General features: G+C 35.5%; 2 protein-coding genes across 2 annotated transcripts in view; both read right to left on the bottom strand.

The window, feature by feature from the left end:
- The window catches only part of LOC107086935 (fructose-2,6-bisphosphatase TIGAR B-like), a 9914-nt gene extending 1074 nt beyond the window's left edge, over window positions 1-8840 (bottom strand). Inside the window, exon 1 of the mRNA XM_015378227.1 lies at window positions 8766-8840. Coding sequence (XP_015233713.1) covers window positions 8766-8840 — 75 coding nt within the window. The remainder of the gene's footprint in view (window positions 1-8765) is intronic.
- Window positions 8337-17234, bottom strand: part of LOC107086943 (AN1-type zinc finger protein 3-like) — an 18681-nt gene continuing 9783 nt past the window's right edge. Inside the window, exons 4-6 of the mRNA XM_015378236.1 lie at window positions 16047-16112; window positions 12813-13025; window positions 8337-9416 (exon numbers count right to left, since the gene is read on the bottom strand). Coding sequence (XP_015233722.1) covers window positions 9262-9416; window positions 12813-13025; window positions 16047-16112 — 434 coding nt within the window. The 3' untranslated portion in view covers window positions 8337-9261. The remainder of the gene's footprint in view (window positions 9417-12812; window positions 13026-16046; window positions 16113-17234) is intronic.

The raw sequence follows: 17234 nt of genomic DNA, 5'->3' as shown, positions 1-17234 counted from the left end.
CGGCGTGGGAGAGCGTCGCACACATGCGCAGTGAAGATTATTTTACTCTTGAGATCCGAATGGGTGTTTACATGGACGCCAATCGGAATGGCGATCGGCAAAAACCACCTCTCTCTTTCGGAATTAAATTTAGATCCGATCGGACCGAATCGGATTAGAATCTTCAGTCTGACACGTTTACATGAAACATTTTTGATCTGATCAGGCCTTCAATCCGATTAGTTGTGTCCATGTAAACGTAGCTACTGTTGTGAAAAATAAACAAAACTATTTTGTAGTGGTACTGAGTGTCTTTACCCTGCTTTTTCATTTTGTGTAATTCTAGGGGGGTTAATGTATCGTGGTTGTATTTCTCTTTTGTTATAAATACACAAAATGTTTTTATTTGTTTATTTGTATTGTTACTAACCTGACTGAAAAACCTCTAGAAAATGTCATTGTTTTAACTGTGCTGCTACTGTAAGAGTATAAGCCCCTCCTGCGGGAGAGGTGTGTGCCAATTATTTTTCATCTGAATATATCCAGTTTATTTATAGATCTATGAAGTTAATTTTTGTTATTTACTTCTGTTTTGTGTAGGACTTGGAGCGGGCAGCCATTAACACAGTTGTTTTTGTATGTTGTTCTCGTCAGGAACAATAAATCAGGAAACTGTCCTGTTATAGATAAACTGTGTCACGGCCTGATCACTTCATAAACCAGCACAACGCAGAAAGGATCCGGTTACATATATATATATATATATATAAGATCATAATATTCAGAGAGTTAACAGAATTTCTCATATTTTAAATATGCATTAGAATTGCAATTTCCAAAAGGCTGTTTTTTCTTTTCATATTGGCAAGACGACAGAGATGTTTGAACGTTCTGAGAGCTAAAAAAAAAAAAAAAAAGGAATACCAAACAAACAGAAATGTGAAATATTGGTCAAGCCCACATGTTTAAAAATAATTTTTGCTTTTCAGAGGGCCACAGCAAGCAATAACGCCTTCATGAAAAAAGAGACCGCTGTGACATTAGATGAAACATATTTGGAAATAAAATGAAAAAGCATCCACTAATATAGAAATATATTCTGTTGCTAGGTTCTGCTCACAACTCTTTACCCTTGAGAGATAAAATGAAAAAAATAAAATAAAATAAAAGTGAAAACAAATAAAATACAAAAAAGTATGTTTTCTATGAAACCCACAAAGTTAATTACATAGTTAGGCTTGAATCTCTGGTTAGACTAAAGGGTGATCAACTTGTTGCTTGCCACTCCGTCAACTTAAAACAACTGTGCATGTTAGAATTTGAGCGTCTATCTTTTTATGACTTATACTTTCCTTTTACAAAGATACTTCAAGCATCTCAGCAAACTATGAGCAGTAGCAAAAGAAAGCTGACAAAAATATGAATATTCACAGGTAACAGATATGATCTATAATTAAAAGCATTGATATAAAGAATTCTTTCTCTGTATTCACTTCAAAGTGAGAAAGATCTTTTTTCCAAATGGCAGACATTGCTAATAGCTGGTATAGCTTATTTGATTTAATTTTGTGAGCCTTTTTCAGGACTTTGGTTCTGCATATGAGAGTAAAGTAAACATGGTTTAAAGAGCTCTTTATTTAGTGCTTTTGTGCTAAAACAAAAGGTACTTTGCAGGAAAAATTTTGCACAAATACCTGTATGATACACCACCACTTCCTGTCCCAGTGAAAACCAAGGCAGCTATTTGTTAATACAAGATGCTAGAACTTTAAGAACTGAGTCACAACTGTTAGAGGAAATTGTAAAGTTTATTTTAATATGAATTAATTCAGTATAATTCTCTTGCACATATACTATTTAAATAAAAAATATATAGTTTAAGTGGACCTGATAAGGCACAGATTTCCTCCTCCTGCTTATCGTCTATCACAGGTTCTAGGTTCGATACAAATACTCCACTTTCATTAAATCTAGACTCTGTCACTCCTAACCCTGTTCTGTTGGATTCTGCCAGCAGCTGGGGAGAAATGTGCAGTCAGCTTGTTCCTTAAAGGTCATAAGGAAAAAAAAAAAGTCAATCAAACAGTAATGGCTATATTGGGAGTGGGTCTTCCATCGTTGCAGCTAATTTTCTCTTAAACCTGACCAAATGTCAGCCCAGGCCTAGTTGAATCCCCTGCAGAATACTGTCAGTTTTTGGTGGTTGAAATGGTAATGGATAATACTGGAGTCATTAGCTATGGTATGAAGGAGGATTACGGCTTATATTTCTCTTGATCTAGAGTTACTCTCAAAGAATATTAAAATGCGAGGGCAATCAGAAAGCACAGCCCACCAGTGTTCTTGCCCTTTTTTACTCTTTAAATATTCCAACTCATCAACTAGCTCAAAGAAATTCAGGGTGGTAGATTTTCCTAGATTGCTGACTCATAATCATCCTAATTTTAACATACAAAATTTATTCTAAATAATTTATATGCTTTTTTTTTTACTGGTGCAGCAAATATATTTTAAACATCAAAATCATAGTCTCTTGCTGAATCATAGCCCATTTTTCTTTACACATGTAGCTTGTTCTTACCCTTAAGCCTTTCAGTAGCTACACATCCCACATACTTGAAGCTATATTATTGATTTGCAGCTGTGTGTCTGCAAACCTAATGGAAGTTTAATTTCCCTTCCCTGACCATTACTTATGGAACATTTATGGCTCTTTAGCATCTACAGTACAGGCATTTAGTTGTTTGCATAACTTTATCAAGACAAGAGCTATGCATGAGCTGCCCACTCATTTACTGTATAAAGCACTATAGTGAGTCAACCATCATGAATAACCTTTTCCCAGCGATTTTTTCCCATTATACAGTGTGCTAGAAATGCATCATACTGTACATTAAAAGTAGATTGGGATAAAAAGCAGCATTGTCAGCCATCTCTACAAAAGCAGAGCAACACTGATTACAGCAATAAAGTCAGGTCTGTATTTTTAAGGGTCATAGCAAATTACAACTGAAGGAGAACGTAATTATAAACCTGGTAAAGTTTGACTTTTCATGATCTAATCCAACCTTTAAGTTAAAAAAAACTAAGAGGCGTGGTACACCCTGGACAGGTTGCCAGTCCATTATATATATATATATATATATATATATATATATATATATATATATATATATATATATATATATATATATACACACAGTTTGTATTAGCATTTCATTTAAAACAACCTTTTAAAAATTATACCTTTTTCAATAATTACTGTAGATTTTTGCATGTTTCAAAAAGTACTTTGAATATATGCTACTTGCCATCACCCCAATCTGCTACCTCCAAACTTTGACCAGGAAACTCTAAAACAGTATTATTACTTGTATCCAAAAGTGTCATGGCTTAACGGTGTGTTTTACATCAATCAAAACTGAAACTACATCACTAGGTGGTTATAGGAGGCATCTTGGGTTACCTGTAACCCATCAGAGCAGGTTTTTATCCATATAAGTAGCTGGAATACATTTAGATAGCAGAGTCTTTATTCAGGTATAGTTCTCTTAATTTGAGATTAGTTAATAACTTAATAGCTAAAATCAGATAAGTTTTAAATTAAAAATCTAACTTTTTGAAAGTTATTTTTTAACCACACTAAATGTGGTAGACATTTTGTTTAAATATCAGAAGACCTTTTAAGACAACATGTTTTGCTGAATTGTATTGTATTTAAGAGATAAACTTCCCATGGAAATATCTAAAATGTTGGTTTAATATAAGTTTATATATCTAGCTATTTTAAGGAGAAAAATGCCCTGTATAAATACAATTAAGGTTTTAAATGATGTTGTCTAAACAAGAAAAAAATAAACCCCCCCCACCCCCCAAATCTGAATTTCAATGTCAGATGTTTAATGACATATCCAGTGGATGATCATTTCAGCCTCAAAGAGGAAAATCATTCAAGATGGACGATTGGATGTTCTTCATTTTAGAAGAAAAACAGGAAAAACCTGATTTATAATGTAAACACAGACAACTAGCTTTTTTTAAATTAATTTAAATTGTCTGACAGCAATGTTGCAATTTTGTTTGCATTGCAATTTTTCAGCATTACCAAAACTATCCCATTCCACAACACAAAGTCATAATCAGTAAATTAGAATAAATTCCATAGGTGAAGTTTTGCAAATTAAAAATAACTTAAAAAAAACATACTTTTAGTAAGAATTTAAATATTTAGCAACTGGCTATTTCAGTCAAAAAAGGTTTTTTTTTGCTCACTTATTAAATATTTAAATCCTAAATGTTATGTTTTAATCAGCTGCAAAGAAAATCTCATAAAAAAAGGCTTCAAAACAAAACATTATAGCTATTATATACTATGTTCTGATTTTAGTTAAATTGGTTAGGCTGCTGAGAATGAATGCAATAAAATATACTTATTCATTTTTTTTTAAAAATATGCCCTGCTGAATTGTTGCTGTTTATAATCTCTTGGGATAAAGATGGGGGTGGTTTCATCACAGCCTTAAACTGACAATTAAACCAAACATTTGAGCTGTGTGAGGAAGCTGAGGCAGGTACACACAGTGGAGACACGCATGGAGACCTGTTACAGGATAGTATCTGTGTAACTTAAGAAAGAATGTGACACGCTCAGAGGACCATCCAACCCAGAATTACAGGTCAATAATCACAGAATAAAGCAGCGTTTCAATGGCTTTACATTAACATGCTATTTTTACCTGATCCCATTACAACAACAGCCAACTCTTAAGTATTTTTACAGAGTTGCAGAACAAATTCAGCAATTAGCCGTTCATCGTAGCTTCATAATACATCACATCCATAAAATACTTATGCTGCATTATCCAAATCTGACAGCAGTTTTCCATATCTGTGTCATTTATGAGCTTATCAAATTTGCTTTGCTTTAAGAGGTTATAATGGGGACGATGTAATTACAGACAAGCTTTCATAGAGCTGAGTGCTCATGAGATTTAATAAGAGAACTTATCACAACACTGTACAAGACAAGCTCTGACTGGAAAAAATCCTGTTACATCAGACAGTAAAAATAATCTATTGCTCACTTTTAATACTGTTACCTGACTGCTTTTACAGTATACATGAGATCATTGTTTATTTTCCTACTCTGAGTTTACAAGAAAATAAAATCTGTGATTTTGCCACTTCTGTCAAATAAAACTGGCGCCAGTGTGTCTGGGGATGAGAGAGAGGGATTTTAGTTTAATAATGAGAGGCACAGAGAGGACCCGTAGACAAAGCATTTAGTAAGGCAATGTTCAATGTACAGACAGTGTTTATAGCTGATCGAAGCCAATCAAGGCTGACAGAATAGCTGGCTTTCTTGTTTGTCGAGCCCTAAGAAGATTACAAACCACCGGCCACAGCATCTTATCCCTCAAATCCCTCTCTAACACCAGGCAGCCTTGTGCAAATACAGATCTCAGGCTCCTTCTTGCCACCCTGTCCTGGCACCGTCCTTCAGTCAGGGTGTCAGAATTTAATAAAGACACTATTAAAAACAAAGAGGAGGAAAGGCGGCAAACCACCAAGGCAAAGGGAGGACTTTGCAAAGCCTGAGGGCAGATTAAATTACAAATAAAACTGCTTTCTAGTAAATGTTTGAAAAGTAGCTGTATGCTTATAGCAAAGTGTTGAAAATACTAATGGGGGGCCTTAAGTCTTGCTCTTTCAATGTAGGTGAATGTAAAAATTTCCTCCATGTACATTTCTTTTCTATTCTTGTCACATTAAAATGTTTAATAGAATTTGAAAAAAACTTGCCTGTCAGTCAAAGAAAACAGCAAAAATTAATTTAATATTTAACAAAACGAAAAGGCTATGACATAGGCGGGTAGTAATTAGTTACATTTACTCAGTTACATTTACTTGAGTAACAATTTGAAAAAAAAAGTACTTTTAGGAGGTTTACTGTGCCGTACTTCTTACTTTTACTATTCCTACTTGAGTAAAATCTCAGACTACTTTATCCTCTGTAATATGAACTATTCCAAGATCATATAAACAGTAAACAGTAGATACTAGCAGTGGAAGTTTGTTACCCTTAACATACATACAAGTTGTCATGTTACAGATTTTTTTTTTTAAGTTTTATGTTAGAAAACGAAAAAGGTACAAGTATTTCTTATGTATTAATTGTATATTCATTAATTTATTCTATTTTTTAGGCCTTTGAGTCTTTAAAATGTCAGAACTTGCACATCAAGCCTGTTAACCAGCATCATTTCTAAACTTTAAATCTGATGTTATTATCCAACTGTTACTCAGTTCTGAAGCAGCCCTTTTTGCAGAAAATTTTTGTATTTTACTTGAGTAATTTCTTGGATGACTCCTTTTTACTTTTGAGTACAAACATATTAAAGTAGTACCACTCTTGGATACAATTTTTGGGAACTGTACTTACCTCTGATGGCAAAGCCACCAATGGGGATAAAGTACTTGCAATCCCTGAATTTTGATTACATAAAAAAAAACAGGACCTGCTTGAGAATATTCATTTGGCCGAAAGTTTTCATGACGCAACCCATCCCCATCCCAAACCAAAAAAAATTCAAGAGCAATTTAGAAAAGGCTGTTGTCGTTTATTACTATGGAAGGGGTTTCAAAGCTTCATGCATGAAACAATGGTGCTGTCTCCCATGAGTCGCTGATCAAATTTACAGCATGTCAGCAAAGAGGGCACAGAAGAAACTAGAATCCCAAATAAACCATGTAGATCTCACTTACCTCAGCGATCACATTTCTACAAAAAAAAAAAAAAAAAAACACTAGGGGAAAAAAAAACATTCATAGAAGGGTAACGGCAAAAATCAGAAAAATAAAAACCAGCCATTTCTCATTTGCTAAAAATCATCTTGTTGATTCCAAACATTCTGTTTACCAGAAAAAAGGGTAAATGTTTGGGAGGAGAGTGTCCCGTTCTTAATTTTCCAAACTAAATGTGTTTGTGGTAGTTTGAGAAACTTGGACTGCTTTATACTTTACAGTTTGACTTGATATCATGAATAGGAATTAAGAATCAATTTGCAACCTTGACACTCAAGTTCATTTAGGTTATGTTGCAGGAGAAAGAACCATAGCACACCAGATCAGGCTTGAAATGCTTAAAAGATATGTGTACAATTTTTAACAACTTTAACATTTTGGAAAGTTTTGATCACAACAAAAGTTTTTTTTTTTTTTTTTCCCCTTAACATTAATCAGTGCAGCACACCTCAGAAGCTCAGCGCAGTAAACATAAGCAACTTCAGTTAAATGTCCCTTTTAGGTTTCCTGGATTTCCACACATACACGCTAGCAAAAAGATGTTAAGTGAATTAGAGTAGCTTTATAGCAGCCCTGTGTGAGCAGTAAACAGACGTTTATATCTCTATAAAAACTATCAGAATATTAGAACACTCAAGGGAGCAAGTTCAACGCAGCAAGACTCAACTGGCTCATCTTCCAGTCGTTCTAAATAAACGGTACAGCAAATGTTTCACGTTCAGTAGTTAAGAACACAGTGAATTTTTGGAAGCAAGTACACAAGATTACCATTTTTGTCTAGCCCAGTTTATTTTTAATTGGTAACATAACAGGAAACTGGAAGCAGAAAAATAAAAGAAACATTTCACATATATATATATATATATATATATATATATATGTGTGTGTGTGTGTGTGTGTGTCTTGAACAGATTTTCCCCTAAATTGTAAGCACATCACAACCAAAAGCTTAAGTCCCAAAACTAAAAGAAGTTAAACAGGGTTCCTTTAAGATACACAAGTTGCATTTATTTCCTTATTTTGTTTGTTTGTTTTTTACCTTTCCACTGTCCACCAAGAAAATAATTCAAAGGCAACTACAGCCAAATGTTATTTCACTTTGCACACTGTAGTTATGTTCCCTCAGTTGTAACAAACCAAGGAGGAGGAAAGAGGAGGAAAAAAAACAAATGATACAGGAAAAGGCGGCATATTGGGGTAAGTTGATCATCTTGCTAAATGAAAATAAAAACTTATAGAGAGCAATAATAACATATTAGTTAGAGAGAAAGTCAAACATATCTTGCTTTTGTCTGCTGGTATAGCAACTAACCAGCAGTGATCGGCTAAACATGAAGTGCAGGACCTGAATAAACAACGCAGTCCAACACAACTCCCTCGGTTGTTTAATGCAGCTTCAGTCGTCACTCCAAAGTCTTCGTTATGCAAATTTTTCAGGTCCAGAGATTTCTCATTAGCACAGTCTCTTATGTCCTTAAATCTAGTCGTTTAATGTATACACCAAGCACACAAAAGCCTTATACTTGTTGATTAAAGAACATGGTTTTGAAGAAGAAATGGATAAGCAAATTGAACAAAAAAAAAAAAAAAACTATAGCCCATTCCAAACATCGAAGTTAAGTCTACATAATCCAAGAACAAGGAGTTTTCTGTCCCCATGTGTTCACATCCGACACAGTCTGTAGGTCCTGATTATGGACCCCCACTTTTTTTGTTTTTATAGTCCACTGTGGCAGAAGCACCTTCAGTTTCAGACAATCTGGAAAAAAAAAAAATGACGAACTGGTGTTCTGTAGAGCGAGGGAAAAAAGAAAGCTGGTGGGAGGGTGAGGGTAGGGAGAGTTTTGGATATCCTGAGGTGGGTGATTAAAAGCAGTTTATCTTTCTGAAAGGTTTAGGGTTATAGGAGCTGGCTGGCCAGTGCAGGTTAGATGGGACTCGAACAGAGCTTGGCAATCTAGTTTGCCTCGCAAAGTCAATACTTGACACAGGTACAAAGAAGCTCTGGTCTGGATTTTGAGGTAAAGAGCAGAACCTAGAAACAGCGCCAAAGCCATAGTGTGCAAGAAGGAGAACTTTCCCCCTTTCTCCTGCTGATCATTCTTTTTTTCTGAGGTAAAGAGAACAGGCTAGTTTCCAAAACAAACATAACTGTTTAATTTTGACATCCATTTATATACTTACACACCATTCATAGATTTATGGTCAAGAGTGCATAATCTTTTCTCTAAAATGTTCAACGTTTTTCCATTTCCAATAGGTATCTTAGTATAAGGGATTCTATCAGACCAAGAGAAGCTGGAGTTAAATAAGATTAAGGGGAGAATTTGATGAAAGAGCCAATTATAAAATAGAGCAATGCTTTCCAAAAAGTAAAAACTTGTGAAAAACCCTGAAGAATTATAGGAGAAAACCCATATCCATGTTAACGCTGAGACACTGTCTGAAAGCCGAGGCTCCAAAAGAGCAAATGGTTGCTCAAGAACACTCCTCCCCGATGCGCTGGAATGAGCGGCCCACTTTACGGTCCAGCTTTACCATCTTAAGCACAGCCTCCTGACGTCCACGCCCCTGGTGGTCAAAGAGGCAGTCGTGTTGCTCAGGAAGACGATGGAGCATGCAGAAGATGAAGCCTGCACAGTAAAAGAGGGGTCATTGAGAAGAGAAAGGGACGATCTTTTCATTTACTATATTCAACATCAAATACACATTTCTACCTCAAGTAAGAAATGCTACAAAAAGGCGATACCTTTTGCTTACTTGCTGTTTCCTATTCTGACTTTATTAAACAGAAAGAAATGCATATTCTCCCAGAATTAGCAATAAACAAGAATCTGAAACTGTTGGCTCTCTGCATCAATCTTTTTAGCACATGTACTGGCATTCACTGCTGGCATTCGATAAAAGGTAATTAAAGGTCCAGTTTGACATCTGATTGCAAAGCAATTAAAACCAAGCCCAAAACTGCAGAAATTAACCATATGTCTTGCAGAGCGATAAACAATGAGGCTTAATTTCCTACTTGTATTTTGTTGTGACGTGTTAACAAGTGACACATATCCTACGAATAGACTGCATTAGATATTGAACTTAAAACTAAACATAAAAAAATAATAAGCGTAATAAGTACGCTTATTGTCTTCCATTGTACTTTCTGCCAACAGGCTTGGATATGTTGGTGATTAAACAGCGGACCAGTTCAACACTTTGCGTTTATGGCTTTCCTGACTTGTGAAGGGTGTAAATGACAATTCAATAGTCTGAAGTATTTTGTAGAAATTGACATAAAAAATAGTATTTCTGAGTTAAACATGATTGGTTAAATTGTTTAAGTTTTTAGGTCATTAGATATTGAAGAGAAAGAAAGAATTGAACTACATCTTTGTATCTGATAAATCTGTATATGTTTCAACGGAAATAAATCAATCAAAATACAATAATTTCAGATTTTTTTTTTATTATGGAGATGTATGCATATTCATCTAGTCTTATTTAAATATCAAAACCTAATGAAGGATTTTGTTTTCTATAAAAACTTAAAGAGCATGAACCCAAAAAAAAGAAAAAGTTTCACCACAGCAATCTCGATTTACTTAAGTTGCTGCTTGTGGACCTGGTACTTTTGTAATCGTGCGTCAGATATTCTGGGAGCAACATAATCCAGATGATTATGTTCCTTGGCTTTTTAGCCTCTAATGTCAAAACGAATGAGTTAATTAGAGTTAAATACCAAAGCCTTTCCCTTGTGTCACACCAATACTTAGAAAGATTAATATTAGAGGCAAGCTGCAGCGAGCAGATGCCTGCTGAGTGAGGCAACACTGGATCACTTTCTTTGCAGGAGAAGTACCCCCCCACCCACATTTACAATCTGAAAAGCATTTGCACTTTTAACTCATCTTTAGACCTTCTTAACTTACACACAGTAGCACATTATCAGGACCATTAGCTAAATTATCTCAAATGACTGCAACATTCTAAGTTACTATAACTGCCACAATTTTCCCTCTTTGTTTGCAAAAGCCAAATGTTCATAGTAAGCATTAGATTACTAGAGATTTATTGCCAATGCATTCAACAATGATGGGTGTAAAAAAGTAATGAAAAAAAGGAGGACATGTCCATTTCCAATTTAAACATTATTGCATTTATTAAAGGAGATCAGCCTTTTAAGAGCAAGGGGCTTTGACGTTTTAAGTACTTTAATTTGTATGCAAACAAGTTAATTAGGAAGCCAAGTATTGGCTTTAACTGCATTAGGGGTTGTGGTAATTGGCCTATGTTTTATAAGCAATAAGAAAAATTCAAGCTTTCTGCAATTGTCCCCGTGGGCAAACAAAAGCACAAAACCAAACGACAAGGCAAAAGCTGATTCCATCTTCTGCATTTTTTTTTTCCTAAAATGTAATTAAAACTTTGAACCAGATAATGCTAATCATTTTTCAAGGCATATAATACTCACTGCAAAGGTTGTTTACAGCTGTAATTGACCTCTGAACCTTAGACTGACCTTACCTGCATGAGCTCCTTTTGTCCAGATCACTCTTCAAGAAATGTTTAGCTGACTTTAGGTAAAGTCGTATTGATGTACATTGCCATCCAGAGATTTTTAAATTATGCTTAGAAACTTAATAGCTAAAAAAAAAAAATTATTTATAATCTTACTAATTAAATGTATAGAGGACAATCTTTTATTTCCGGGTGGATCATCTAAATAAGCGGTCCTCTTAATCTTCAATCATTCTGATGATATGTTTACGAAAGGCTGTCTTTCTGTGCATGCGTACTTTCAGGCGTATATGTGTGGTGAGCTACGGTTTCAGTCATTGAAGCTCACCTTTCTCACAGCGGTTCTTTGAAAATGGCCGAGGATTGTGAAAAAAAAAATAAATAAAAAATTGTATACAAAGTGTATGAGAAGAAAAGAAAGGCCACAATAGAGGCAGATGTATCCCAGAATGCTTTGCCCAGAGAGCTCTCCTCGCAAATCATTCTGGGATTTGCCATGGCATTCTGGGATTTGCCATAGGCTGTAGCTACCTGACAGCGGCAACTAATAAAGATGGCGCAGGAGGAGTTACGTCGACCAACTGGGAGAAAAAAGCAGTGATCATCGGTGTGTTTGCTAGAAATTCCACTATATAGTCCCTACTGTATGTGGATAAAGTTGGCTTGTATGAGCTATGAGAGGAGCACATTTTAAACAGGGCGTGCACAAGGAGAAATGGGCTTGTGCATGGTCTTGCACGTGCATTTATTTTTATTTTTTTTTGGAGAGGGCTGTTTTTTTTCCCAAAAATCCTCCACAATACCTTTAATTTAGAAATCTAGAAAGTCATCACAGTATCCATGATGACCTGGGGTTTTTTAATACCGACTGTCAATGTGTTGAACAGGAAATGTTACCCTTTCATTTCAGTCGCTTTGAAATAGTTATAATGAAGACAGGCAATTTTTCTGAAGCATTGGAAAAGAAAAACATCTATAAAGAAGATGATTACTGATAAGAATCCATTTATTATTGTTCATCGTTACCTAAACTCCACTTCTGATTGGTTGATTAGTTTGTTATGAAAGCTCCTCCCGTAGACATGTGTTAAAGGTTTGTTAGAACATGTCAAGAAAACGACTGAAATTCGACTGTGAAAAGTTTTTGTCCGCATGGTATGCAATTCAGTATCCATCTGCTAAGTGTACATTTCGTACAAGACAGTTTTGTTTTTCCTCAAAACAATACATCAGCTTATGGTGGCAGGTTTGTCTAGGGGAAATTGATTTAATGCAACAGTAAAGAGACGTTTTTAATATTACTAGATAACTTTTATCCTGATTCCTCTTTGCCTCATTTCTAAATAACTTCTTATTCTGACAAAAGTCCAACTCCAGTTTCAGTATGTTAAACATATTTAACAAAATAAATGTTTTCATACTGATCCTGTATGCAATATGCATACTTGATAAATGTCTGAATCATTCCATTAAGCATGAATAAATCTATACAGGTCATGTAACTAATAATGTCATCATACCACAGCGACAGGAGCCCAGTTCCTGCTGTACCAGCTCCAGTTTAGTTTGGCAGCGATGGCAACGTTTGCGGCTCCGCTGTTTAGAGCCGCTGCGAGAAGAAAATGGCGAAGATGATAATGATGATGACGACGACGATGAACACTCCTCACCCTCTGGAACCTCTGCCACTCTTGCCCGCTTCTCTGGTGAGGAGTCACTTTCTGACTCTGAGGCTTAAGACAAAGGGAAATGTGCACATATAAAAAACACAAGATAAGAGAAAAAAAACTGATGACATCTTGGTCAAACTTATAAAAGATTTCAGTTCTGTATCAAAGATTTTGAGTGGAAAATGTTAAAGTGTAAAAATTGATGTTTTCTGGCAAAAAAACATTTTTTTAGGCTATTCAAGTAAAATGGTATGAAGATTATTCCACAAGTAGTCACTACTGGGAGAGGGCAAAACCTGGTTTGGTGTCAAACAAGAAGGAGAGAGAAAGCAAGATTAATAGGTCTCCTGTTTTAGATTACATGCCCGACAAGAGGGACAGTAGGCGCCTGTAGCAAGCTTCCGCTGGTTGGCTAGAATTTCAACTCAGCTTTTCTCATCAATCCAGCAGACTTTTTCCCTGGCCCTGCCAAAATGCAGATCAGCACTCAATAAATCTCTGAGAACTAGGCCATGCAGTACAGTCAGACATCCCCCTCCCCATTCAACTAGCCTGGCTCATCGATCCTCCATATATGCGGGTGTGTGAGAGTCTGGACATGTGCAGTTTCAAGCTGTGAAAAATGGTTTCCTTTCTACCTGAGTTTTTTTTTTCCTTCATCCTATATTGCTGTTGATAATCTATATAGGTTAAAACAGACCAATTCAAATTTGATATGAAACCAAAGTATTTCTGTCTCTACAGATTTAATTTGGATTATATAGGCATTATTACCGTATTATGATTATAGGTAACACCTTATGAAAAATGCGCAGAAAACAGAGCCAAAGGATGTGGATTTAGATTTTGACCTTACATTTAAAGGTTGCTACTTGGGAATGTGTGTTTAACGCCGATCCTCATATGACTTCAGAATAGAGATCAGCATATTATCTACAGCCATCTTAAATCATTTCATACGGTTTCTATATAACTTAAAGTGGCTCTCAAAGTTTACAAAATAAGAAAAATATTGTGGGGTGGTTGCATATCTAAGCAGGCTCTTGAGATAGAAATTTAAAAAGCCACTTTTGATTCAGTTTCAGAACTAATTTTCCTTTAGAGAATTTCTCACAGCAACAGGTGCTCATTCTGGCTTTCTACAGTTCACATCTATCAGATTGTGATTTTCTGCCCATAACACTTTCCTATTGAATTTTCTGTTAATTTAGCTTTGGACTATAGCTCAGTCATTACAAATTATTTGTTTTCCTCATGAGAAGTCATGCTTTTCTTGATATGAATGTATGCTTGGAATGTGTGGTGCTGAAAAATATAATTCATTGTTAGCCTTCTGGGACCCAAGAAGGTTTACAGCCAGACGTGGCAAATACAGCAGAAACCCTTTAACTGCTGGTAAAGTCGTAGGGAATCTGCTGTTCCAACTGTTGCATTTCCGAATTCTCTCGAGTGGTGCCTGACTTTACACGAGTGAATTAAGTGACTGTGATTGGTGTTGTATCAAGGGGAAGGGATCTTTGATGCAGTGTAGGTACCAGATCTGCTCTGGTCTTGCGCATGCCAGTGTTATTACGCTACACGATTGGCTGAAGGTCGCCACATAATGTAAAACACAGTGGTTACCCAGACAACAATAACATCACGCAGCATCCACGTGCTGAATCGGGAGCTTCTGTAGCGTTAGCGTGTCTAATGAACGATTAAGTTTTACCTTAACGATAACAAACTAAAAAAAATCTGTTTCTGGTGAACAAAGTAACTGTTGGACCATGATATAATGGGGGAGAGCTGGGTAGCACTGTGGCTAGCTGTTTTTAGTAGCTAACAGGTTAGCCTTTTTTAGCTTGGTCAGTTAGCCATATTAAGCTACACTACTTTTGAATTTGTATCAACAACAACCGTCTTATAAAATTATAAATTAATTTTATAAGATGTTCCATTTGTCCTCCTCTGCCCTCTGATCTTAATCAAAAGAATAAAAATAAGCTGAGCCTTTTTTTTTGTCACCTTATTAAATGGTAGACCCCAGTCTGTCTTAGAAGGCAGTGCTTTCCTTCAAAGCTGACGATGATTGTTTTCTACTTTCGGCTACTGCCAGGGCGGCAGAAGCTTGGTTTGGTGTAGAAGGCTTATAGCCGTATATGTTTGAGCCCTTGCCTCGCAAACTGCCAGGTCTGTTAATTTTATGCCTGCCGAAGACACAGACGTCCATCCATTTGATTGACAGATGACCGTTGATAAATGATGGGCCAGATTTAGGTGTACAAGCTGACGTATAACCAACTGGCCTGCATAAAAAACACACAGATTTTAGGACAGATTTTTTTTTTTTTAAATAGAATTTTTTTTATATTTTGGGACAATATAGTCTGAAAAGAGTACATTTATATGTATTGCATATATTGTGTTGTTTTGATGATCTGTTTTGTTTTTGTTTCAAATAGATGTTATGGAACTGTGGTCTAGTCCTAAAGTTCAAGCTTAGTATAATCAGACCGGAGAACACTACCAGTTGTAGTCTAGAAATTTGGAGAATGCATTTAGCTAAAAGCCAGCACTTTTTAGATATTCTTGCATTTCCTGTAGTAATGTTATCGGCCAGTTGATATTTTCCTATCCAGATCCTTTAGTTTTGTGTAAGGGTCAAAACTGTCTAGCTTCGTCACATCTTTTCCATTATGTGGACTGCTTTAATGTTTGAGCTAGCTATCAGCTTTTTGATTTTTCCTCTGATCTGTTTATTTTGACAGGATATTCAGTATATAACAAGTGGAAATGTTTCAACATGATTTATTAAGCACAAGGATTTTTAAATGATGTTTTACCAGTGTGGTACAAGCTTCTGAGAGCCTCAGTAGTTCATGTCCTATTGTATCTTTCTAAATTGTAAATTCCATGTATTGCTCTTTGAAATATGTTTAGGTCTCTGCCCACCCTGGCAACCTTCAACGTGTCCCTCCTACTTATATTACTTCAAGGAATAAAACAAATCCCCTCTGGATCTAGTCAATAGTCTTGAGATTAGCTGTGTAAGTGGGAATGACAAACAAGTGGTAAAAACAAGTAACAGAGATTAAAGCATACCAGATTCATATGAGCGTTTTGAGGGAGTGGAAAGTGAAGCCAGGACAGATTCTGTGTTTGATAGACCTGAAAAACAGAAGTAAAAGAAAGCAAAGATGAGAAAGCTTATTTCCTTGATTCAACTTTGCTTCTGTCATAATTACAGAACATTTTAGCATTTTATTTTTCTGTCTTAGATCTTTTGAGATTTTGAAAGTTAAAAAAATGTCATGCTGTACTGTAAAGACGCTGTAACAGAGACAGATGGGTACACTGTGAGGTCACTCAGAAAAGCTCACAGATAAAAATAAAAAAGGCATGATAAACATAAGCTCGCACCTGGTTGCTTGGATACTCTTTTAGCATTTTCCACACAGTATCAGCTAAAAAGGTCATGACTGTCCACTATGAAATCCATTAGTAAGCAGTGAGATATTTTGTTCTGTTTTTTTTCCACATGGGACATAGTGCTGCTTTGTCTAGATACATACAGAGAAACAAATGTACGATTAACATAATCGAATCCTATTAAAAAAATTAAAATAGAATTTATTTGTTCAGCATAGCATATTTTAAGGTAGTTTAAACAGTAGTTTTCAAACGTCAAAAAAGATTTGCAATATATTGTGTAATTATTAGAATTTTGTGGAAAAAATTAGTTTGGCAGTTATTTTACATTTGACGTTGATTTGATGTTAGTTTGATAATTTTTGTTTGTCTAAAAGCTAGACACATCTGTTTTATTGTCAATTTCTTCCCCCTGTGCCAAATAGACCTTCACAGGTATACTTGTCACTATACAGAGATGACGGATGCCAGGGCAAACGAAGGTGTCCTATTCAGACTTTCTCTCTTAGAAAATATTCTGTACTATCAGTCTTCCAGCATCTTCTGTAAGGACAAACAGAACTTACTTCAGTTACTAGTCTTCTGCATTCCCACTTTGGATGCTTTAACCTTACTCAGATGTCTTACATTAAAATTATCGTTTGAAAGCTTTTTGCATTTTAAATTAATCTGATTTTGACACTAGTTTAAACAAAAAATATATATATATCTACCAGAAAAAACGAATTATTAAACCCATCAACTAACGTAACAAGAAGTGTGGCAGAGTAATGGGATGAATTAAACCTGGTGACGTCGAGAATCAAGAATCCACCTTTCGTATTCCATTTTCAGAGTTTTTTAAAGTGTTTAACAGAGACG

The sequence above is a fragment of the Cyprinodon variegatus genome, unplaced genomic scaffold, assembly GCF_000732505.1.
Source record: "Cyprinodon variegatus isolate N-32 unplaced genomic scaffold, C_variegatus-1.0 Scaffold167, whole genome shotgun sequence".
NCBI classification, from domain to species: domain Eukaryota; kingdom Metazoa; phylum Chordata; class Actinopteri; order Cyprinodontiformes; family Cyprinodontidae; genus Cyprinodon; species Cyprinodon variegatus.
Note: the sequence above shows the minus strand (reverse complement) of the source record. Positions and strands in the feature narration are given on the sequence as shown.